General features: G+C 43.1%; 1 protein-coding gene across 3 annotated transcripts in view; it reads right to left on the bottom strand.

Annotated features, from left to right (window-relative positions):
- CDH23 (cadherin related 23) overlaps positions 1-24,777 on the bottom strand; it is a 914,269-nt gene that overhangs the window by 495,255 nt on the left and 394,237 nt on the right. For all 3 annotated transcript variants that reach the window (XM_083146306.1, XM_083146304.1, XM_083146305.1), the window contains exon 9: positions 11,199-11,277. In XM_083146306.1, the coding sequence (XP_083002432.1) occupies positions 11,199-11,277 (79 nt within the window). The remainder of the gene's footprint in view (positions 1-11,198; positions 11,278-24,777) is intronic.

Genomic DNA, 24,777 nt, shown 5'->3' with positions numbered 1-24,777 from the left:
GTCATTCCACTCCATCAAACTAATCCTCAAGAAGAGGGAGGCCCCAGTCTTTCGTCTTCACCAGCTTCACCCTTGTCGATACCCACACCATATTCTTCTTTTTCTGACGTCTTCAGCAAGGGAGGTGCCGATACCCTGCCGCCTCATCGTCCCTGGGACTGTCCGATTGAGTTGATGCCTGGGAAGTTTCCACCTCGGGGCCGCATCTACCCCTTGTCTCTACCTGAGACCAAGGTTATGTCTGACTACATTCGTGAGAACTTGAATAAAGGGTTCATTCGCCCATCTACTCCGCCTCGACCAATCCTCGATCCGCTGGTCTTTGCTCAAGTAACAGTCCAGCCTTCACCCCCACCAGGCAAGACCTTCGTTCCTCTCAATCTCCGCAAGAGAGTGCTGTCCTGGGCACACGCTTCCCGTTTTGCAGGGCATACGGGGGCACAGAAGACCTTAATGTTCCTGTTGCGTTCATACTGGTGGCCTACCATTCGTCGCGATGTAACCAGCTTTGTTGCCTCCTGTGTAAAATGCGCTCAGCATAAGTCCTCCAGAACGTCCCCTGCCGGTCCTCTTCTACCTCTAGCCATACCAACAGAACCATGGTCCCACCTGTCTATGGACTTTATCTGCGAACTTCCTCCCTCCAAAGGGCATACGGTAATCTGGGTGGTAGTTGACCGGTTTTCTAAAATGGTGCACTTCTTCCCATTGAAAGGCCTCCCATCCGCTCCAGTTTTGGCTCAGCTCTTCATTTCCACCATCTTCAAACTCCATGGGTTGCCCAAAGAGATTATATCCGACCGTGGAGTACAGTTTGTCGCACAGTTTTGGAGGGCCCTCTGTTCCGCTGTACAAGTCAAGCTCAAGTTCTCCACTGCTTTCCACCCACAAACCAACGGACAGACAGAACGTGTCAACCAGGACTTGGAAGCCTTCATTCGTTTGTTCGTCTCTTCCTCTCAAGACGACTGGGTAGACCTTCTGCCTTGGGCGGAATTTGCGCACAACAATTCCTATCATTCATCCTCCGGCACCACTCCCTTTTTTACTGTCTTTGGCAAACATCCCCGATCTCCAGAGTTCTCAGATTTATCGTTGTCCAATGTCCCTGCAGCTGCTTCTTCTCTACAACGGATTGCAAAAATCTGGTCAGACGTTCATACCGCTCTCCTCAAAGCATCCGCTCGATATAAAAGGATGGCGGACAGAAAAAGAAGAGCGGCTCCTAGATTGAAGGTTGGAGATCGAGTATGGCTGTCTACCCGCCATATACGCCTTCGGTTACCCTCCATGAAGTTGGCTCCTCGGTTCATCGGGCCATACTTAATCACTCAAGTGATTAATCCGGTGGCCTACAGACTACAGCTCCCTTCTTCCTTGAAGATATCGAATTCTTTCCATGTGTCTCTTCTGAAGCCTTTGAGATTGAATTTATATCAGAAGAAGGTGCCTAAGCCGCCCAAGATTGGCTCAGAGAGAGAGACAGAGTTCGAGGTGAGGCGCATTATCGACTCACGTTGTCGCAATACCCATCTTCAGTATCTGGTAGAGTGGCTTGGATTCGGTCCTGAAGAGAATTCCTGGGTTGATGCTGCAGACCTCCAAGCTCCCCGTCTGGTGAGACAATTCTTTCAAAGGAATCCACACAAGGTGCGTAGGTGCCCTGGGGTCACCCAGAAAGGGGGGGGTACTGTCACACGCAGCCGCGGCGGTGCGCGGCGGGCATACTACTCACCCGTCCGCGCCCGCCGTCGGCTAGCATGTAGTGGTCTCCAGGTCAGCGGCAGCAGGCAGCGGCAGTCTGGTGGGCAGCAGGCAGCGTGGGACGCCGGCAAGTGTAGCGGTGTGTGCTGTAGGGGCGCCGGGAGGCCGGCTCCGCCATCTTGGTTAAGGGCAAATAGCAGATTGGCTCATGTCTGAGGTTTCCGCCCATACTGACCTGACAGCCAATGGCAGCCGCCCTCTAGGGATATAGGGGATCTGCCTAGGCCTGTTCAGTGTCAGTACAAAGAGTCTCCAGAGGCATTCACAGCTCCCAGCTGACTCCGGCTCTCTGACTCACCTCTCCTGACTTGGTGCCTTGCTTCCAGTGCTCTGTGGTTGATCCAGGTTCTGCTTAACCCCATCGCTGCCAGTTCTCTCCACAGTCTGGTTCCTGCCTGCATCCCTGAGCTCCCTGGCCTCGCTCTTCAAGTCTTCTGCTTCCAAGCAAATTCTTCATTCTTCAGTCACCATCTTCTTTCAGTCTTCAAGGATCCTTCATACCATCAAGTACATTCTCTTTCCAGATCCTCTCATTCTTCAGACCCTAGCCTGCCGTCCTCAGTGCCTTGAACTGTCATTATTTAAATGAACTTATCTTCTTTCAAAGTGCCATGCTGGCTCAATTATTATTTACCACTAACTGCCGCTTAAAGAAAGCATTCAAGTGTGTATTGTTCCATTTATGAATTCTATTATTAAACCTGCACGATTTAATCCTTCCTCCTCTGGTCCGTCTCCGGTTGCTACACACCACACAACTTCATCCAGCCCTTCAGTTGTGACATGTTCTTTGTTCCGCCACCATGTGTTTTATTGAAATAATAAAGCTGAACAATTTCACACAACTTGTGTCCAGTCGTTATATATTTATATTTATTTTAAACTGTGTTTATATATTGTTGAGGCCTATTGAATTTATTGAGTGCATTTGAAGTAGATGCAGTCATCAGCTATTAGGATGTTAATACAACGTTTCTACTATTCCTTTTTTTAAATTGAAATTGTTTTTTTTTTTTTTTTTAAGATACACTGACGTTTTGTTCTATCATTGACCCCAGGTATGACCGATTATGAAATTCAATAACACATTGAAATCAACTGTTAAGGTGCAGTGACTTTCATAGATAATTTATTAATACATATTTGCGCCGTCAAGGTTGCATTTCACTAAAATGAATCTAGTTAAATGGGGATCAAGGAATCTGCGACGGATGCACTTTTTGGTGCATAAATATTTCATCAACCTTTCAGGCCATTTCTCTCATTTAACCTTGAGGTCTCTCCCCTGCACATTCTTGACAAATCCATAACATCCCTTCAGTATACTGTACCCAATGTCAGGCAACAATTGGATAATGGCATCAAAGCTCTGCTAGTTCTAAACATTAACATTAAATCCAGTCAATGAGTAAGATAATTGGCCACACAATCTCTCTTCGGAGATTCCATTTTTAAATTGCTCATTGTGTACAACATGATCAAGGGCTTTCCATATTCACTATTTCATCGACCTGGTCCTTTCTTACACGAGCATCAAGACCTGTCCAGAGCTAGAAGATGAAGGCCAATTAATCTGCGTTAACCCAGAAAGCTGACCAAATGAAATGCCTTTTCTGGAACGTAGTCTATTACAGAATAAGTCATTTGCTTAGCCTAGAAATGAGTGATGGGATAGCAGAGTCACTAAGGCTTGAGACTTTCTTCATAAATCTGCCAAAATGTTGTGTGGATTACTTCCCAGGATTAATTATGGTATCTGCCCTTCAAACAAAACCTTGACCTCAATCAGCTGCTCAACGGCATGAACTTCAAGGAGTAACTCTCACACTATGAACAGGTATACAGAAAATACAGATTTGTGTCAGCAGTGCCACTTTACCTTAGATAATGAGGAGATATATACTGTATATATACTTTAGAACACAGTGCAGTACACAGGGTGCAGGAACACAATGCTAATTAAATAAATTATCCTAATTTACTTTAAATACGAACAGCAAATGTGCCTGGTTTACAGTACAGAATGTATTTCATGTTTTGTTTACTGCTATTGTTCAAACTTGAAAAGACAAAGGGCCAGATTCTCTAAAGGCCCCCATACACTAGCCGATTTTGGTCAGATTTCGGGAAGATCAGTCGGATCTGGTCGAAATCGGACCAAAATCGGCTAGTTTTGATGTCCCCTCAGATCCGATGCGTGGTCCCGTGCGCATCGGATCTGCGTCGGGTGGTCGGACCTGCTGCACGTCCGACCACCCGACTTGGGACCTAGTGGGGCGGCGCGGCGGTGGAGGGAGCAGGGGGGGCTGGGGACGCTGCGGGGGACACAGGCGGCATAGAGCCGGCAGGGGGAGCCGGGAGCTGTCAGTATTGAATAAAAAAAAAATCCCATACAATGAATGGGCGGCCTGTGATTGGCTGAGCGCTCTCTCAGCCAGTCAGCAATTGGCTGAGAGAGCGCTCAGCCAATCACAGGCTGCCCATTCATTGTATAGGCTTTTTTTTCTAGCACTGACAGCTCCCGGCTCCCTCTACCCGGCTCTATGCCGCCTGTGTCCCCCGCAGCGTCCCCAGCCCCCCCTGCTCTGTAGCCCCCCCCCCCCTGCTCCCCGGGTTTTTTACATGTGATAAATCGAGACGATTTATCACATGTAAAAAATGGCACATCAAGTGCCAATCTAATCAAGCTCCCCCCGGCAGCCGGGGAAGCTCAGGGGGAAGTCGGGGGCGACTTGTCCTAAGAACAAGTCGCCCTAGTGTATGGGGGCCTTAAGAGTGATAAACAGCCAGCCAATCAGCTCCTACCTGCCATGTCATAGGCTGTGTTTGAAAAATGTCAGGTATGAGCTGATTGGCCGGCTGTTTATCACACTCCATTTTATCACTTTTGAAGCTTACAGAATCTGGCCCATGTTCAGCAAAAGGTTGGGACAGATGGTTTCAGGGACCCAGTTGCATACTAAGGGGGAAAGTGGTCCGCATCGGGCACCACTTCTGTGGGGGTGTCATCACAAGTAGTCTGACTGTCACTCTCAGACAGTCTCTCGCCATATTGTGGAGTGATAGGAGACTTGGAGGAAAATTTACTAAGATGACAGTTCTATTTCACATGGGATGTTGCTATGGGAAACCAATCAGATACTATCTATTATCTTGTAGAAGGTGCTAAAAAAAATAAGAATTAGAGTCTGATTGCGAAACAGAATTCCCATTTTAGTAAATTTCCCCCTTGTCCCTCCCACAGTGATGAGAATTTTATGATTTAGCACATCGATGGTGGGGCTACTTAGCACTGTGGTAGTAACCGAGCACTGTGGTAGCTGACCCAGATGAGGGGACTCAGGAGCTGCTCTGCAGTGTATGGAGAACCCAGAGCCTATAACTGTAAGGAGCCAGCAATGGGAGAGGAGGGCACTGGGGGGAGGGGGAAGGGCACTGTGGTGTAGATGTATGAAGCAGTGATAAGGGAGGAGAAGTGAGCCAGAGGAGAAGTAGCCCATGGCAACCAATCAGCACTGAAGTAACATCTATAATTTGCATAATATAACATTATACAGAGCAGCTGATTGGTTGCCATTGGCCACTTCTCATCTGTCTCACTTCTCCTCCCTCATCACTGCTTCATACATCTACCCCTGTGTGACATAAAGGGATGGTGTTATGGGGCATATTGACATATATCCCAACTGCCCCACTTTGACAGGACAATCTAGCTTTTTGAGTCCCATGTGTGTGCCACAGTGCAGGTGTGAGTCAATAACAGGCGTGAAACACATCCTCTTCCTTACTAGACCTTGCACGTTTTCCAGATGAGCATCTTTAGTGCACATGCACATTCAGTACTTCGGATGGCATCACTTTAGTACAGTTTTCCAAACTACACCATTACCATTCAGGTTTTAAGGATATCCATGCTTAAGCACAGTTGTTTTAAAAATATCCTATAATCCCTTTAACATCCCTTGATACATCATCAACCCAGCTATAACCAGGGTTGAGGTATGTGTGTAAGCATCAATGCAAATTTCCCAGGTCCAGCAACCGGACATTCTGACCAGGGTAAAAGAAAGGTAAGTCACAGGTTGGACTTGGGTTGCTGTTCTGTGTAAACAGGTACTCTGGGTCCAGCGTCCACATCAATTCCTTGCACTGCTTCCTCCCCCTGCTCCCGATGACTTCCCAGGGCCCCGCCCCTGTCTGGTGTCGGCGACCTGGCTTTTTGCCGGGTTGCTGCGGGGGACTATACACCACAAATGCAAAGTCACTCCCAGAACGGACCCACGTCCTAATTTCCGAATGTGGCCCGGCATTTGCTATGTGAAGGGGATATATGTAACCTGTGGGGATTGACAGAGACCTGGACAGAGTCTAACATGCTAGTAGTATTCCCAGAGACCCTCCGACCCCCCCCCCCCCAAGGAGGTTTAGACATTCAGGGCTCCCAGGTATGGAGGTTGTATGCAATGGGTCGGACATTGATATAGCAGATTGCAGTGTTGGTTGGCAGGAACACAGAGAGAACACAGGAAGGTGGATGCCAGGAATGAAGCACAAAATACAGGAATCCAGGATGGCTGGAGTATGGAAGCCTATAATCTGGCACAGGAGTGTCCCCAGGAACTTCCTAACATTGGTGAAGCTCAAATTTGGGAGATAATGTGACATCAAAGTTTAGGCTCGTCCAGCCCTTTAAATTACATTAAGTACTGAGCTTTGTGAGCATCCATAACATGGGAGTTGCATATACAGTAGAGGAAGCAGACTAAGGGCCAGATGTATCAAGCTTCAAAAAGTGAAAAAATGGAGATAAAAAACAGCCAGCCAATCAGCTCCTACCTCCCATTTTACAGGCTGGTATTGAAAAAGGTCAGGTAGGAGCTGATTGGCTGATTGTTTATCACTCTCCACTTTATCACTTTTTGAAGCTTTATAAATCTGGCCCTGAGAGGACTACAACAGTGGGTGTCAGGAACTCGCTGCCCAGCTGCCGGCCCATGTTCCAGGTCTGTCGGACATGGTGAGTGATCCCCGGGTTCTGGCATGCTATGACAAAATAAAACTGTGATCTTGTCATTCCATCACTGAACTCTGTGATGACATTCACCTACAGTGCCTTGTGAATAATTCCACATAGAATATACAGTACCATTCTAGTGCACGTTACATTATCACATGCAAAGTTTAACATTAGGTGTAATTAAAAACATGGGAAAAAATGAATCTGCATATATTAAATGTTAGCACCAGGAGATAACTCAATTCTAAGTTGAACTCTGTGGAACTTTAAGCAATTAACTTTCCCAGCAGTCTCCGATCCAGATGGGCTGCAGCTGTAAAAAATATTTCCGAAAATATTTTTTCCTCCTCCCAAAAATTTAACTGGAATCAAAGCCTTGCTGTGCTCAAACTGTAAAACAGGCTAATCGCTTCTGCCTTTGATGTGTTCTGCATGATTCTTTCCCATGATATCTGTCCCTGCTGAGCTGCACCCACTGGTCAGGATTAAGGCTGGCTTGCCACTCAGACTGATACATCTGGGTGTGACTGTGGAGTAGGAGCATGTTAGCGAGATGATACCAAACGCAAAGAAGAATTCAAAAAAGCAATGACTGATTTCTCATTTTCCTCACACTGCACTATCTAGGTTTATAGAAGAAAGGCACAGTTGTTGTGAAATAGGGCGCTTAACTATTTGTAGTCCTTGGAATATGGAGTTTCCAAAATACTGAATATTAGATTTACTGCAATAATACATATGAAAAAAGAATTTAGTGACTGATATAGCGCTTTCTGAGTGACATCATGCAGATAAACAACACCTTTAAGTGAAAAAAAGGTAGGATATACATAACTTGGTTGTTGTGTTTACAGATCAACAAATTGGGAAGGCAGAGATGGTCTGAAATTACACGTTTCGGATGCACTGGTCCTTCTTTCTTCACACACTTCTGAAGAAGGACCAGTGCGCCTGAAACGCGTTAAGTGGTGGTACTTACCAGCTCTATCCAGACTTCCCTGCCTACCTGCCCTGATTTCCTGGTGTTCGATGAGGAGGATCCCTATACCGGTTTTGTGAATCCCTTTCTATCTTTTACCATAATTACTACACTAGGATCTCTTTTTTTGTGAGTCTCACCCCTGATGTGATACCCGTGACTGGGTAAGGGGTGCTGCTTTTCTTGTAATTTCAGACCATCTCTCCCTTCCCAATTTGTGGCTCTATAAACGTAACAACCAAGTTATGTATATCCTACCTTTTTTCACTTGAAGGTGTTGTTAATCTGCATGACATCACTCAAAGCACTATATCAGTCACTAAATTCTTGTTTCACATATTTATTATCTTTCAGTGGATGGGCAAACACTAATTGTGCTCTGATAGCTGCATGTCTGACTATCTGCGCTCTTTTTTTTAGTTCACTTGTTTACTATAATACATTTGAAGAATTGTTTTTATCCTACACAAAATGTATTGATTTTATGTCAACTTTTATAAAGTTTACATTTTAAGTAAACTTAAATTCTATGGAAATATGTATATGCAGATTCAGGGCCTATTTTTTTTTGTGTATGAGTAAAGCATAAAAGCAAGCTACTGGGTAAAATGATGCTGCAGTGAAGGTGGGGCAGATGTAATATGTGCAGAGAGATTTTCATTTGGATTAGGTGTGTGTTCAAACAGAAATCTAAATTGCAGTGCAAAAATAAAGATTTAAAACATTTGTGGGCTACAGGCAAAAGCAGCCAGTATTTACCCTGCACAAAAAAAAAGAATGTATTTGCTTCCTTTGCATGGCACCATGGTTTGATCCAGACACATTTTTACTTGTTATTTATTGCATTACTTACTGAGAAGGATCAGGCCCTTTGGACATAAAAACCATGATAACTGACCATTTTTAATAAACTCTCTATGGTTACAGGATGCCATTCAAGCTACCTACTAAGTATTATCTGAATAGGAATAGTAAATTAAGTACTTCTTAAGCAGCCTGACCACTAAATTACCTGAAGGCTGGGAACAATCCTAGAACAATGTGCGACAATAGTGGTTTGGCGCCTACAATTTAAACAATAGATCCAGCAACAAAATCCACAATCCAGTGAGACAAAAGGATGTAAATGTCCCATCTTGTTTTTTTTAATAAAATCTTTATTATGTTGGCACAGGATAAACAGAATGATCTTCAATCATAGCAGAGAAAACCCAAAGCGTTTCATCTGAAAAGACTTCAGCATTCGATAGGTGAATTTTTCCCTTTGTAACCTAGGTGTGTATACCTGTGATCTTATAATGATTTAACTCATTATAAGTAATTCTTTTTAATTATTGGTATGTATTCTCATCGTACCACTCCCTAAAAATTTCCATTACATATCATTGATGTGGAACTTATGACTATTAAAAAAAATCATTTTTAGGTTCTAAATCAATTTTGAATCTAAATAAATGGATAATTGTTACCTTAAGCAATTATTAGTGTTGGAAGCTATACACCCTTTTTCTATATCACTTCACTTGAATTATCAAGAACCTAATCACCATCACCATTTCTCTTTTCTTGTCCTTCTTCCTTCTTTTCTTAGAAAATGGATATTGTATTATTGTAAAATGGATGTATACTTTTTTAATATATTTTTATATATTATTATATTGATTCAATGTTTGTATTTATATAATAAATCTTTTGTCCCTGATGAAGTCTTTTTCAGATGAAACGGTTTTCTCTGCTATGCAATCTTGATTGAAGATCATTCAGTTTATCCTGTGCTGACATACTGAAGATTTTAGAAATAAAACCAGACTGGACATGTACTTCCTTTTGTCCCACTGGATTGTGGATTTTATTACTAGATACACTGTGCAAATTGTAGGTGCCAAACCACTATTGTCACAAATATTGTGTGTGTGAATATATATATATATATATATATATATATATATATATATATATATATATATTTAAAGCTAATATATAATACCCATTGGACTGGACAATGTACATTATTGATGATGTGTTATTTTTTTTTTATCAATTTTTATTATGTGTATATATATTTTCTACTGTTATACAATATTTGGTACTTATGTAGTATCTGGGCTGCCGATTTTGTGATTGTATGCCTTACCTTAAGGCATACAATCAGATGCGATGCGATGCGATGCGATGCGATTCGATGCGATTTTGCATAGGATTCAATGTTAAGAAGGTCCTGTTCATTTCCCCACTATCCAAGTGGGCATAGAGTTGATTTTATATAGCGTGGCGAGCGCAGCGAGCCACCGAGCCCGAAGCGTGTCGAGCGAACGCATATTTCTTAAAAAGTATTCTGTGTCCCCTCGCGGGGCTCGCTACGCTCGCCACGCTTCGGGCTCGGTGGCTCGCTACGCTCGCCACAGGTTTATATCCAACTCCATGCCCACTTGGATAGTGGGGAAAGGAAAAGGACCCCTTTTTCCCATTAAATTCTATGTTAAAATGGACTCAGACCATTTTAACATTGAATCCTATGGAAAAATCTTGACCATCGCATCGCATACGATTTGGTCGCATGCGATGCGATACGATGCGATGCGATCCGATCCGATTTCTAAATCGGCAGCCCAGATACTACATAAGTACCCAATATTTTGTGCCCAGAAATGTGTGCACCTGAATATAATTAGCGAATGACTAGTCTCAGTATTCTAAAGGAAGTGTATAAAATACCATACATGATGGTTAAATTACAGGAGGTCTCAGAGTCATTTAAGGGAAATTACACTTTCGGTCTTCATTTCTTTAATACAGTTTTAATTGTGGCAAAAATTTACATGCAGTGAAAAAATGCAGCAGAACAAGAATGGTCCTTTTTAACGGTGTACAGTATAACGTTTTTCCCTGGGTCAGAGCTAATTAACCCTTTGAGTGCCAGCATCTCTGTGAGCGATTCGCAAAATATCCATTAACAATGCCAACATCTCTGTGAGAGATGTGAAAAATATGCAAAATATCCGGTAAAAATGCCAGCGTCTCCCTCACATTTGTTACATAAATTCTTGGGTAAGAAAAAGTTTGGTAACAAATTATTACATTTCCTATATAAAAGGTAAATATTACAGGTCACTATGATGAATAAAAATGTTTTCTTTGACATTATTCACACCAATTTTGACAAATTCACTTGTTATTCAAAGGGTTAAGTAAGGGTGCAAAAACTACTCAATTCACAAGTTAGTTTAAAAATTAACTGAAAAAAAAAATGATTTTCAAAAATGCATTACTTTGGATCAGTCAATTTGTGTAGTAATAATAATTATAATAATAATATGTTTTTAAAAAGAAAAAAGGAACAGGTCAATTGTACAGTAAAATAGGATTTTTAAGCATCCTAGCAAAATTGCATTTTCCAACGGTGGACGAAATAGGAGAGCAATGAATTAGAAAACTTACCAGAAACTATTGTGTAGCCAATTCCTCTTGGACGCCCTTTGTCTTGGTCAATAGCTGTTATCATACGTACTGTTGTTCCCTTTCAACAGAAGAAAAATACAAAACGTATTAATGAACAAAATTCTAAAATGAATGATCATCTGTATATAGGTTTAGTGTCCGTGTGACTCCGAAACACCGCCATCTGTTGGCAACAAGTGAAACTACATCTACTAGCTTTGGAGCATTTGCTTTGAGCTGGCTTAAAAGTACAATATATAAGGTGGATTGTCACTTCCTTTGGCATATACGAGATTGCCAATAAAAGTTTTTTTAAATCTTCTAACATGGTGTACTGTACATGCACAAAGGCCCAGTTTAGTCACCTAGTTCTCAAGGACCTAGTCCGCAACAGGTGGCATGTAACAGGTGTGTGTGCTTATATTCTAATTAGTACTAATTAGCAGCCATATAGCAAGGAGTTGAGTAGGTTTTCCAGTGGAGGATGAGTTTTGGTTTGGGGATCAATTCACAGCTGAACAATATGTACCACCCTCTTCATAAAATAAAAAAATGATCCAGAATTTTGTAAGCATTCATTGGTGGGAATTAAATTCAGTGCACATTTGCGGTTTCCTGGTATGAGTGCTCAGAGCTATTCTATTGGCTAAGCTGTAAATCTACACTAAGAGAATATTTGCGGTTATTAGTTTACAGTATGTGCGGTAACAGCTTTATGGCCAGCATAGTTGAAACCCGTCGTTTACAGTGGCTGAGCCCTAGATTTACACAGCACAGACAATTGAATTTGGGCACTCATTATCAGAACTTAAACTCACACTGAACTGAATTCCCCATAGAATTGGTCAAACCAAAAGGCTAGTATAATAAAATAAACAAATTTGACATTTTATAGATTAATTTCCTTGCTTCAAAATCACCATTATTGGTAAAGGAACTGATCAGTTCTATCATTGTTGAAAGCATCTGTGATTTTTCTGCCTGCAGTGGTTAAAAATGAAATACAAAGCCGTATCATAGGGGGTTGTTATATTTTTGATCACTCTCATGAGTGTTCGAATTTGCAGACACTTGGTGCGATCGGGCATGGCGAACTGCTTGTTCGCCGTCCCGTTCGCACCTGGAAGTGTGGGCAGAGGGCTGCGCCCATGGGAACGCCCAGCGTTTCATAGGTGTTCCCATGAAACGCTGGGCATTCCCATGGAAATGGGCCAGTGACATGGGTGCAAGGGGCATGCAGCTGATGTCAGCTGCCCACACGCTTCCCGCCCAGGGCCCTCATAGATGTGAGACACCAGAGTGCTGTAGAAATCATTTGATGGCTACCATTAAATGATTTTCTCCCCGCACGCAAGCTGCGAATGCATGTTTATGCAAAAAATCCATTTGCATGGGTGCGGGGAAACTCGGCGTGCGAGTGAGTTTCATGCCTTTTTTGCAAGAACTGGTACTGGTAACTGCAATTTTTAACCCCTTCAGTGGTGTTTTTTTAAGGTAGCTCTCCCCACTAGGTAAGATTTTTAGGGGAAACGCTACCTAAAATAACCCACCACGCTGTGTGTAGGGTCCGGGCAGCACGGCGGAGGAGAGGGAGCGACGAACTCATCAGCACTGCCCGGCTCTAAACAGTGGCAATCCTGAGAATTTTCCAGGCTTGCCAGTCTGGGCACTGAAGCATAGCTCGGAAAATTCTCAGGATTACCACGGAAGGGGTCAAATACTGTAATGGTTGGATTCTGCATTAAAAATGTCTCTATAGGGTCTAGAAAGACAAGTAAGTCAACACCAAAAGGCCAACATGCAACAGGTCGACATTAACAAAAGGTCAAAAGCATTTGTATGCTCACTCCCAAATAAATAGTGCATCTGGTGGTCAGGGCTGCCGAGAGGGGGGAGTGGGTACTAATTACTTGGGCCCGGCATGCCTCTCGGCGGCCCTGCTGGTGATACAGTATTACATTTGCTTGACTTGACCAAACAAAACAATGTAAATTAAATGTGATGTGAACAGTTTTGTGTAACACAGCAAGATGCGCTCTGCAAATGATCACTTCTTATATTTATAGACATAAATGTAACTTCATATATTGGTCTGCACTGTATAAGTAAGCTGTCATTTAAATTTCTATTTTTTCCAAATGGAAAACTTGGCATTATCCACATCTGAGAAATTCAGCCAAGAAATCCCTAAGTATAAAATTACTGAAGGTCTATAGCACTTACCCAACAAACTACACAGCCTGTGAGAGAAACAAAATGCTAATTAATGCACTGTTTAAAACACTTCTAGTTGCTTTTCGTAGCTATACAGAGCTGCGAAATGCACACTCATTTTCCCTAGCAGAGGAAATGTCATGTTTGGAATTTGCATGTATAATCAGTAATCACCGGAAATGTGGGAAGGACTGACACTCAGTCACTGTGACCCAGAGCTATACTACATCACCCTCTTACTGAAAAGGTCAGTTTATATAGTCATAGAGGAACAAGCTGCAGAAACAGTTAATACGGTGACTGTATCCGATCAGATATTATACTGCATTTCTTGCAGTAAGTGATGCGATTATGGAGAGAAAACACGAAGCACAAACCTTTTTATTTTCATTGCTCTGTCAAATAAATCCTATAACACTATCAATTTATTTACTGCTAGTGTATATTCATCTGTTTAAAGAAGAAATCATTAAAGAACAAATAAAGCCATAGTATTCTGGTACACAATATTTTTTCAAAAGCACACAAAACCATATTGATGTTAAATTGCTTTAACGCAAGAATTCAAAGCCTGCAGTTCTGCTAAATTTGCATATCAATTAATTAATTAATTATTCAAGCATGAAAAACTTAGATTTTGTAGATTTGGGTGGCGTACAAAATATTGGCAGTCAGGATCCTGACAGAAGACAGATGGCAGAATCCCAATGGAATGCAGTATTTTCACCCCACCCCACAATCTTAAAATCACCCCCCCCCCCACAGCTGTACCCTAACCTTCCCCTTCTGCAGCTTAACCTTAGCTGCCCCTGCAGCCTAATCCTAACCTCTCCCACCTCTCAACATAACCCTTAAACTCCCCCTAGTGCCTAACTCTAACCCTGCTACTTATGGAAAGGAGGATTCTGACTGTTGGGATCCCGACTGCTGGAATTTTGGTGGCATCTCGTAATTTATAGCGAGGGTTTGCTTATAAGTGCTATATAAGATGGTTGTTCAAAAAGAAAGGTAACAAGACCTCTCAGGCTTGTAAATGTTCCCCATTTCATCCTAATTTCCCACCAAGCCAGTGCAGGTAGAGCACATCTGTCCAACGTGGCCACTAGACTGCGTCTCAAATTAGTCATACTGTCCCAGCAACATCAGCTCTAAGATGGCGGGGCTGGAAGAAATATGGTGAAAAATTGAGGTTTGATAAGATTTCTGTGTCTAAAGGGCACATTAGCAGCTGATACCAACTTGAGGTGTATGGGGATAATGTCATGTCACAAAAACAGGCCAGGGTTTGTAAAGATATAAAAGTGAATGTGGAAGTAAATTCTGTGCTTCTGAATAAACCTTAAGTACTTTTCTCTCTTTCTTGCACCTTTCTTTGTACAAAAATCTGGGACAGCGATGGGTTCAAACTTGGCTTACGCAAATATTTATATGGACCGGTATGAGCATGATCATATTCTGTCTGAATTTGGTGTTAACATCATCTATTATCGTCGATTTATTGATGATATCTTTTCGGTTTGGCGCAGTGACTTGCAATCATTTTTTAGAATGATGGAGCATTTAAATACACTTGAAAGCTCGGTTAGATTTACCTCAGCCATTGATCAGATGAGGATGAGGTTCCTGGATGTGGAGATTTGTAAAAAGGAAGGCAGATTGGCTTACAACTTATTTCCTAAGCCCACGGACAGGAATACACTGTTATTAGCTTCGAGTCAGCCATCCGGATGCCTTGAAAAATAGTCTACCCATTTCTCAATATCTGTGGGTCCTGTGAAATACAGCTGCAGGAGGTCAAACAAAGATTCTTGCAATGAGGATATGCAAACAAATTGGTTGACAATTGCCTCACTAGGGCTTTGAAAATCTTCAACAAAACCAAAGTCAGTAGCGCATGCAGGGGGGGTTTCTGAGTACCCAGAATCCCCCAGGAGTCTGAGGATGATACGCTGAAAGCGGAGGGTCCCCTCTTTCCATGGGTAAAAGAATTTTAAAAATCGGCCCTTGGGAACCGGAGATATCTGACTTCATAGCAGTGGTCCCCATCCAAGCCTGTTAATTGCTCATCTTAGTGAGATATTTCAGGCTCTGTCTGATTTAGAGTTTTTCTGAGGGAATATGCCAAAAGCTGGGACTCTCCCCCTTTGATGGACACTAGTAGCTTGTCTCTACTCTTCCCAGAACCAGAGATATCAGCCTTCCAGCAGCTGGTTACTGCTCCAGCTCCACACACCTGGTATGTAGTTTTATATTCTCATTGACAGATTGCTCTGCCTCCTGAACTCTGACCCCTAGTCCCCAATACCTTTTGGAAGGTGGGATTATCTAGTTTTTAATTCCATTAAAATCTAAGAAATCTATTTCCGGGAACTGGAGATATCTGCAGTCAAGCAAGCTGTCCTCCCACCAGAAAATTATGAATAATAAGCCCACTCCACTATACACCCCTCCTCTGCATATTAAATATCCTCTACCACCCTGGAAGTTATGTATCAGGGCCCCTTAATTTAGCCCAATGCCCCCTTCTCCCAGTCCATCTCCCACCATCTGTGCAGTAAAGGGGTAATTACTTGAAATTACTGATCCAGGCGCTACATGCTGAGCGGTTGATATAATACCTCCTACCACCCGTGGGACATCAAAGCTTCCCCCACCCCTACCGCTGGAGGATCGGTAGGGGCCCCAATACATTGCTATGCCCAGGGGTCTACACTGCTGTTGACACAATTTTTTTTTAGATATATATACTATATAATATAATATATATATATATATATATATATATATATATATATATAAATAATTAATATACATTTGGTCTATCTATAATACTTTAACTGACTCGGCATATACTGGGTCACCTAAGTGTCCATCTCCGTGCTTTGCTCCGCCCCTCTGGAAACCCCCTTCTGAAAATCCTGCGTTTGCCCCTGGAAGTGACTGGCAGTGACACCAGAAAACAAGATAACACTGGTAGAATACTACTAGGTGTTAAATGTGATACCAAGCTCCATAAGGTTCAGAGAACAATTCACCGACACTGGCCGATCTTAAATTCAGGTCCAGACCTTAAGGAAGTGTGTCGACAACCACCGCTTTTAAGCATGAGACGAGGTCCTGATTTACTGGATCAACTTTACAGAACAAATGGGGACAAAGCATCCAAACACATGGCTATCAGAAAAGAAAGGCCGTTTTCGGTGCCTAGTCTGTGTGACGTGCCACACCATGATGGTGGGTGATTCATTTGCCCATCCCTGCACAGGTAGGCAAATTAAGTTGAGACACAGGTTTACTTGTCAGATGGACCATGTTTTGTACATCATACAGTGCCCATGTGGCCTTACATCCGTGGGCAAAACCACAAGGACATTTCACGAACGGCTGACCCAACATAGGTCGGATATCAAATTGGCATATGAAAAAAGAACCACAGATAAACCAGTGGCCCTACATTTTTTACAATGTAATCATCAGATTATGACACTAAAATACATGATGATTGATTGGGTCCCTCCCCCTAAACGGGGTGGTGACAGGAGACTGATGCTCCTTAAAAAGGAGTCGATGTGGATACATAAATTGGAAACCCTGGCCCCAAAGGGGTTGAATGAATATAATCATTTGGGTATATTTTTGTCTTGAACCGGAGCTATCCATGAAACAATTATTTTTTATATGTTTTTTAAAAATATATCTTTGAATAATTATCTGTGGCTGAGGTACATCTAACATGTAGTGTACAGTTTAGAGATTTTTCTCTGGATATACACAAATAATATATTCTTTGACAATTGCCCACTCAATGGGCAGTATTCAATGAGGCCAATTCACCATGGCCCTTATTCTGATCGGTGCGGCCGGATCCGATTATGCGGCCAGGACCGTGCGTGCGAAACCCCGCCTTCCATACGGATCGCCAACTCCGTCCGTACGCGGTAATAAGCTGGCCGAACGGACCGCACGTGTATTTTTCACGGAATACGCTTCCTCCATCTAAGGGAACCTCCCCCATCATTCGATGGTCGCAGACCATCGAATGCAGGACCGAGTGCTCCACCAGCTCCCGCAACCTCAGACCACATGGACATTTTTCCGTGCAAAAGCAGGGATCTGGGCGGGCAGCTGACATCCGGCGATGTCATATGTCCGCCCCCTACACGTGCGTCACGGCCGCATTACCATACGTACGCCCAGCGTTTGCATGGGAACGCCCATGAAACGCGGGGCGTATGCATATGGTAATGAGCCCAAATAGCCCTTCACGCCCCTCTCCACCCCCTGTTCGGAGTGTTCACATATCATGCGGGATTTGGCCGTACGCCCCGCTCGCACATGCGCAGAGACGCCTCTGCACATGCGCAGACACAAAACATCGGCGGGCCGAACGCACGCGGATATATCCGCACTGACCAGAATAAGGGTGATTTTTTGTGTCAGAAAGTGAATCACCCTATTCAACATGCACTTTTCGCCGTCTTTCTAAGTGTTTTTCGCCGTGTGTCACCGTGGAGCAAATCGCCATCTTTTCATGGTGAAGTGGAATGTGAACTTTTAAAATAACGTTTTTTTTTTTTTTTTTTACATTTGGTGTCAAAAAAGCAAGAATTTTATTATGTGATGGGGCATGCTATTTTTATTCATGTGCTTATAGCACATGAACATATATTTAACTTAAATTATTATTATTATTTTTTTTACACATAACAGCCAGCAGGGGGCCGGGAGCCGAGAGCCGCTCATTAGATATTCATATATTCACTGCTCCCGATCATTACATATGCACGATCAGGAGCCGTGAATACCCGGTCCCCTGCTGGTTCTCCTGGGGGGCAGCTTGTGCTGCCTGGGTCCCGGGGAGCCCTCCTCCCCTCCACATACATTCTGGGGCAGGCAGGGAGACTTCCTGCCGCCGTCCCCCGCTCCCTGTGTGACGCCGCAGGGGTTAAGATTCGCCGTCAGGGGCAGCGAGCCCCTGCGGCATTGAATACTGGGACAGGGAGGGCTGGCAGTAAAGTCTCCAGCCCTCCGGAACGCGGCGACAGTGCAGCGAATCCTAAACAGGATTCACTGCTTGCCGCGATTATGTTCATTGAATACTGCCCAATAAATAATTTTTTGGTGCATTTTTAGGTTGTGTTTTTTTTTTTTAGCTAAGTGTCGACATGCACATGTTGACTATATGTGATTTTTTGATATTTTTTATTGTTGTTTTTTATGTGTTTATCATTGTTGTAACTTAGGGGTGTTTAGGTGGTGAAGACACTATTGTCATTCTGTGCATACCAACAGGACCGAGATATAGCTCCACCTGAGTCCATAAAAAATAGAAGGTATTATTCCTATATTTATTATTAATATTGAATTTCATTCCTAAAACCTAATACTGGCATTAGTGATGTTCGGTAAATGTCTTAATCAATAATTCATAAGAATAGGTCAATATTAGTACGATTTTCAGTGGTTTTAGTTAGGTGGAACGCATACTACTTCCTGGTACCGGGCGTTGGAACGCACGGGTGCAAGTAGAACTGTATGTGAGAGATAGTGCGGCTGGTATTTAGTATAACACACTACACTTCCGGCGCCCTGATGCTGGAAGGCAAGGGCGGAAGTGGGATACTGCCATAGCATGTGAGTGGCGTTAACCGCTGATTAAATGTGTTTTGCTATATTCTTTTTGCTGTAGTTTGATGGTCCAGATGTGAATGCACTTTGGCTACAATATTGTGCCATGTGGATTTAAATGATTGGGGTTGTTACTTAATATGTCAAAAATTATTATGATGAGGGGGAGGGGTTGTAACCCTTAATTGATCCAGGTGGCTATATATGTGCGGTCCAGGGGGATGCATGGTTGTTTTGCTTGTGGGAGGCGATACTGTGGTGGTGTCTTGAAAAAGACCGCCTTGTGCGCAGTTGAAACGGCGACACATGACCAAAAGGATGTCGCTGTGACTAATATGAGAAAATAAAATATATTTTTTATGCAAATGATGAGAAGCCCTGGTGAGTGCATTCTTCCCTACCTGCTGTTTCTTGCACCTTAGATATACAGATGTGTCCTCCTACAGTACATCTTCCTTCCTAGTGCATTAACAACCCTTATAGTCACGCCATGTCGTAACGTGACTGGGTAGTGATGTTTTGTAAAGGACTGCCCCTTAAAAAAAGGACGTACGAGTTTGGCCAGCATCGTAATATTCAGCTACAATGCAAATAAGAGCTGTAGGGGAGGGGGGGCATCTCATACCTAGTGATCATTCTAGCACGCGCCATCTTTGAAAACCCATGCAGTTCCTCTTCCCTGCATCAGGTGTCGCTTTCTGCTGTAGGGCTTCTAGCACAGTGTGGTCTGTATATCAGCACTGATATGCAAGCCAGACCTGTGCTAGAAACAACACAGCAGACAGCGACACCCCAGGCAGGGAAGAGGAACTGCATGGGTTTTCAAAGCTGGCGGGTGCTAGCCCAAAATGGGCAGGCATGTGATGAAACATCTATAGGGACTCTTCGAGCTGTAGACACATCGAAGACTTGGTTGAGAAGGGGAGAGCATAGGAGTAAATGTTGTGAGGGGGGCTTATGAGCGAAATCATAGACTGAGACAGGTGGAGGGGGTCATTTTACATGATAATATAGTTAACAACATAAATAAATTCTCAAATGTTTCATGTTCTGTTAATGGTTTCCAAAAAAATCCATGTTACACCATACTTGCCTACCCTCCCGCATTTAGCAGGGAGTCTCCCGATTTTTCACTCCTCCTCCCGCTCTCCCGCAAATCCATCCGTTCCTCACGGTTTTTGCGGGGCCCTAGTGCGCGATGTCATTGAGCATGCCAGGTACCGCGCGGGGCTGTGTGGGTATCCGGCAGCAGAGTGAGGGAAGCCGGGAAGCGCACGGAGTATTAGGGCAGCGTGGACGGAGAGGAGCAGCAACTGTGCGTGGCAGCGGGACTGTGAGTGACAGCGGGAGTCGGGAGCAGTGACCAGTGGTAAATATAACAGTCTGCAACCTCTCTCCCCCACCCACTAAGCCTGCTTCTTTTTTTTGGAGCTCCCTACATTGCACAATGAATGCACTACAGCGCTTTAGAGGGGGAGGGGAGGGGGAACTGACCATTTACATGGTCCTCCCTGTTTTTTTTTTTTTTTGGGGGGGGGGCAGTAATCACTGCACTTATATATACACCTGGTTTCTTAGTGAGAAAATGTGTCTCTCCAACCTGTGCTCTTGCAGAAATATCTGTATGTACCACTAATTCATGCACATTTCTGCCTCTCTTGTAACAAGATAAGAGTCTTTTTTCTTTGAGTGTTTTAAGAGCAGGGTTCGTTTTGAATTGAGGGCCAGTGGTTTTTGGCTATCTTATTAATCCTCGTACTAGCAGTGGTATAGGTATTCACCCAAACCATTGCAGTGTCTGCATTGCTTTTTGTTGAAGGGGATTGAGTGCGTGGTTGCCCTAAAGCTTTAGACATGGCGCTTTGCAACATTTTATTAGGGTATCCGCTCTGTAAAAATTTCATTTTCATCCTATTCATTTGTAGCAGTTCAAGTCACTAGACACGCCCTTTGGTTGATGACACACCCCTTCAATGGTGCGCGACGCTGCGCTTGGTGCATTTTGCTAGCATCTAAAATCTCCCTCATTTTGCTTTTCAAAAGTAGGCAAGTATGTGTTACACATGAATGAATTAAAACTATAGAATCACCAGGAAAACTTTACGTCACATCACTATAGTGCCAGCTGCCTTTGCTTCAGGAAAAGCCTGCACATTCTATACACAAAGAGCCAGTCATAAATCCCTGGTCACTGACCTTTGCACAGCTCAGAGCATGCTGGGTCCGGTATCCACCAGAGTCCTTGTAAATCATTAGCGCGAATGGCTTTCTCAAAGCTTCCAATACAACCGAGAAATGTAATTATAGCTAAAAGGGGAGGCTTAGAATGAAAAATAAAAAGACAAGGAACTGGATACAAGGCAAGAAAGAATCATCAAGACCCAGGGTTCCATCTTGATAATTTATTGTGCTTTAATTCACTGTTCCAGAAGGAGAGAGATGAACTTCAAATCCTTCAACAGGAATGTTTCTCCATTTATAAGAATGGGTGAAGGTGTCGCTCTATCTGACAGTGTGCTAGTTGCCTGTCAAACAGAGGAGAGCAGTTCAGAATGATAAGTGGCAGACAACCGTGCTGTACATTTTAAAAGCAATAAGAGGCCAACAAACTGTAGTTCCCTTACATCTACAATGACTTTATTTAAGTCTGAAAGGGGTCATACTTCCTCTGGTAAGCTGAAGATAGTTTTTCTACAGCTCATTTCCTATGTCCCGATCAGCGGTGTAAAAAACATCCATTAGTACAGAAGTATAAATGAATGGAAAGTTAGGCAGTAAAGCACATGGAATCCATCTACACGAGACATGTGGAACAAAGCGCAAAGGAAGTAAATCACTACAGATCTGAAACACAAATGAAATCAGCAAGCTCATATTTTAAGAACAGTGAAGCAACATTGTAACAAATCCGAGGAGCAGCAGCTGCTATGGTATAAGAACTCTTTGATGCAGGAATACCTGTACATGGAACAGGATACAGTCAATATTCCAGCAGTGCTCCTTGGGGTTAGGCTGTGTGTATGGGGTTGATGGATAGGGTTAGGCTGTGGGAGGCGATGGTTAGCCTAAGCCATTGGAGGGGTGAGTTAGAATTAGGGTTAAGTACTGTTAGCATCCTCACCATCAGGATATTAACTGCAGGGATATTGTACTCTATTCCCTGGACCACAGAAGAATTGCAAACAGATAAAGGATTAATGGTAAATAAGATCAGAGAACCTCAGTGGCTGGAGTCTGGACTAGACAAGGTAACAGGTGGTCAGAAAGCAGGAATGAAGACAAAGTAAAGTGAACTGACAAATATTGTTTTAATAAGAGAACACCACAGGTAGGGCAAATTTTCAAAAGGCAAAAAACGTTTTTTTGTGCGCAAGTACAGATTCTCATGAGTAATCTTAAGGACACTGCAGCAATGCAATGTGGTCAGAGGACTGGCACAGGAGTAGAAAAGGTTAAGAAATAAGATCTTCCCTACGATATTATTTATTTATTACCAGTTATTTATATAGCGCACACATATTCCGCAGCGCTATACATAGAATATTTGAACATTCACAACAGTCCCTGCCACAGTGGAGCTTACAATCTATATTCCCTACCACATGTACACGCACACACAGACATTCTAGGGTTAATTTTGTTGGGAGCCAATTAGCCTACCAGTATATTTTTGGATTGTGGGAGGAAACAGGAGTACCCGGAGGAAACCCATGCAAACACGGGGAAAATATACAAACTCCGAACAGTTAGAGCCATGGTGGGTATCGAACCCATGACCTCAGTGCTGTGAGGCAGCAATGGTAATCAGAGAAAATAGAGGTGACCTCGACCACACGGAGTGGGTCGGGGTGCAGGTGCGCCTGGCCGGAGCTGTGTATCCCTAGCTGCTGCTCTGAAACAGGGTAGTTAGTCCTGTAATGAATATACGAAAAAAGAGAAATGGGGTGGAGAGCTGCGCTTTCAAATTAAAATATAAAAATATATACCTTAAATAAGGAATTCTACAGATAAAAAGGAATAATGGATTGGTTGATCTAGTACAAAGAAAATTTATTATCTAAAAATTAGCACATAGCCAAAATACAATAGTAATAAAATATATTATATAATATATTACATATAAAAATTCATCTCACCAGATACAATTGGAATAAGGGTAGAGCCCGGAAAGTCCAAAAAGTCCTGTACAGGGCTGAGGTGGTACACGTCCTGTGTGGGGTTAGGAAATAGTCCCCAAGGAGAGCAGTAGGGAGGGAGGACCGGGTGACGATGTAAGGAGTGGCTCGGGTTGACACAATGTGCCGACTCCCTCCGCCAGGTTCACTAAGGCGGGGTATGGTCCTCAACCTCTACCTTTCCTGCTATTAATTGTAATCCAATGGCAGGCCGGTTGGAGATGGTGATGCCGAACTACAACTTTGTAGATGGCCCAATTGGGATCCACAAATAGTGGGGCTTGGTTGGTGTCCCTGTTATAGCAGATGGTGGGGAGGACTCGATGGTATTGAACAGGAGCGGCCCAGGGTGGCACAAATAACCGTCTCCCTCCGCTGGATGTAGTGATGCGGGATGTGGTCCTCAACCTCGACCTTGCTGCTTATGCTGGGTGGTCCAGTGGGACAAAGGTGGTAAGAAGCAACTCAAACCAGCGCTTCCGGGTTCTTTAATGCTACCAGTTGGAATTCTGGATAGAGATGAACAGCCTGTGTCCTGACCGGTTTCGCTGCTCCAGGCAGCTTTATCAGAGGATAACAGGTCTAAAGCATGGCTGGCTATTTATTTCCTGTTACATGGGTCATGTGACCAAATCAATTAGATCAACCAATCTATTCAATAAATAATTATAACGCTAAAGTAGGAGGCAAATGTTTACATATTCATTCACAATATAAATGGAGTAACCCAATATGCATATACACTGTGGGTATTTTCCCACTCTAATGGACATATATAGTGTTTGTTAACTAATGACTTCAATACTGTTTACATGGTGGTCATGGTAACTCACATGACCTTAGCTGACAGGTGCTCCGATTGGAGGGATAGGTGGTTCACTTCCAGGTTGTTTAAACATGCCTTTATATGAATTGTAATGGCAGGGGGGGGTTGTTATTCCCTGTCGCGCTATCCGGACTTCCGGCAGCGCGACTTAGAAGAGTGTCCCATGTAGTTAGAGAGGGGACAAGGTGGAGCATATATTCCCCTTTGTCGCGTCACCCGGACTTCCGGTGATGCGGTCTGACGGTCTTTTTTATATGTAATATATTATATAATATATTTTATTACTATTGTATTTTGGCTATGTGCTAATTTTTAGATAATAAATTTTCTTTGTACTAGATCAACCAATCCATTATTCCTTTTTATCTGTAGAATTCCTTATTTAAGGTATATATTTTTATATTTTAATTTGAAAGCGCAGCTCTCCACCCCATTTCTCTTTTTTAGCAATGGTAATCATTACACCATCCATGCGATATATATATATATATAAGTATCTGAGGGGATGGCGGCACTCTCGGATGAAAATAAATACGCTATGACAGCTGTATGGTGTTCAACGTATAAAAGTGCAGATGCACTGAAACGTTGAACACCATACAGCTGTCATAGCGTATTTATTTAGTCCAAGAGTGCCGCCATCCCGTCAGAAATATTACGAGGACCATCCCTGTGTGGGATCACACCATTTACTGAAGGCAACCGGGCACTGACCGGTTTTAAGCAAAAGGGGGAA

This window comes from Crinia signifera, chromosome 6, assembly GCF_055691185.1.
Source record: "Crinia signifera chromosome 6, ASM5569118v1, whole genome shotgun sequence".
Classification (NCBI taxonomy): Eukaryota; Metazoa; Chordata; class Amphibia; order Anura; family Myobatrachidae; genus Crinia; species Crinia signifera.
This window is presented reverse-complemented; position numbering and strand designations above follow the sequence as displayed.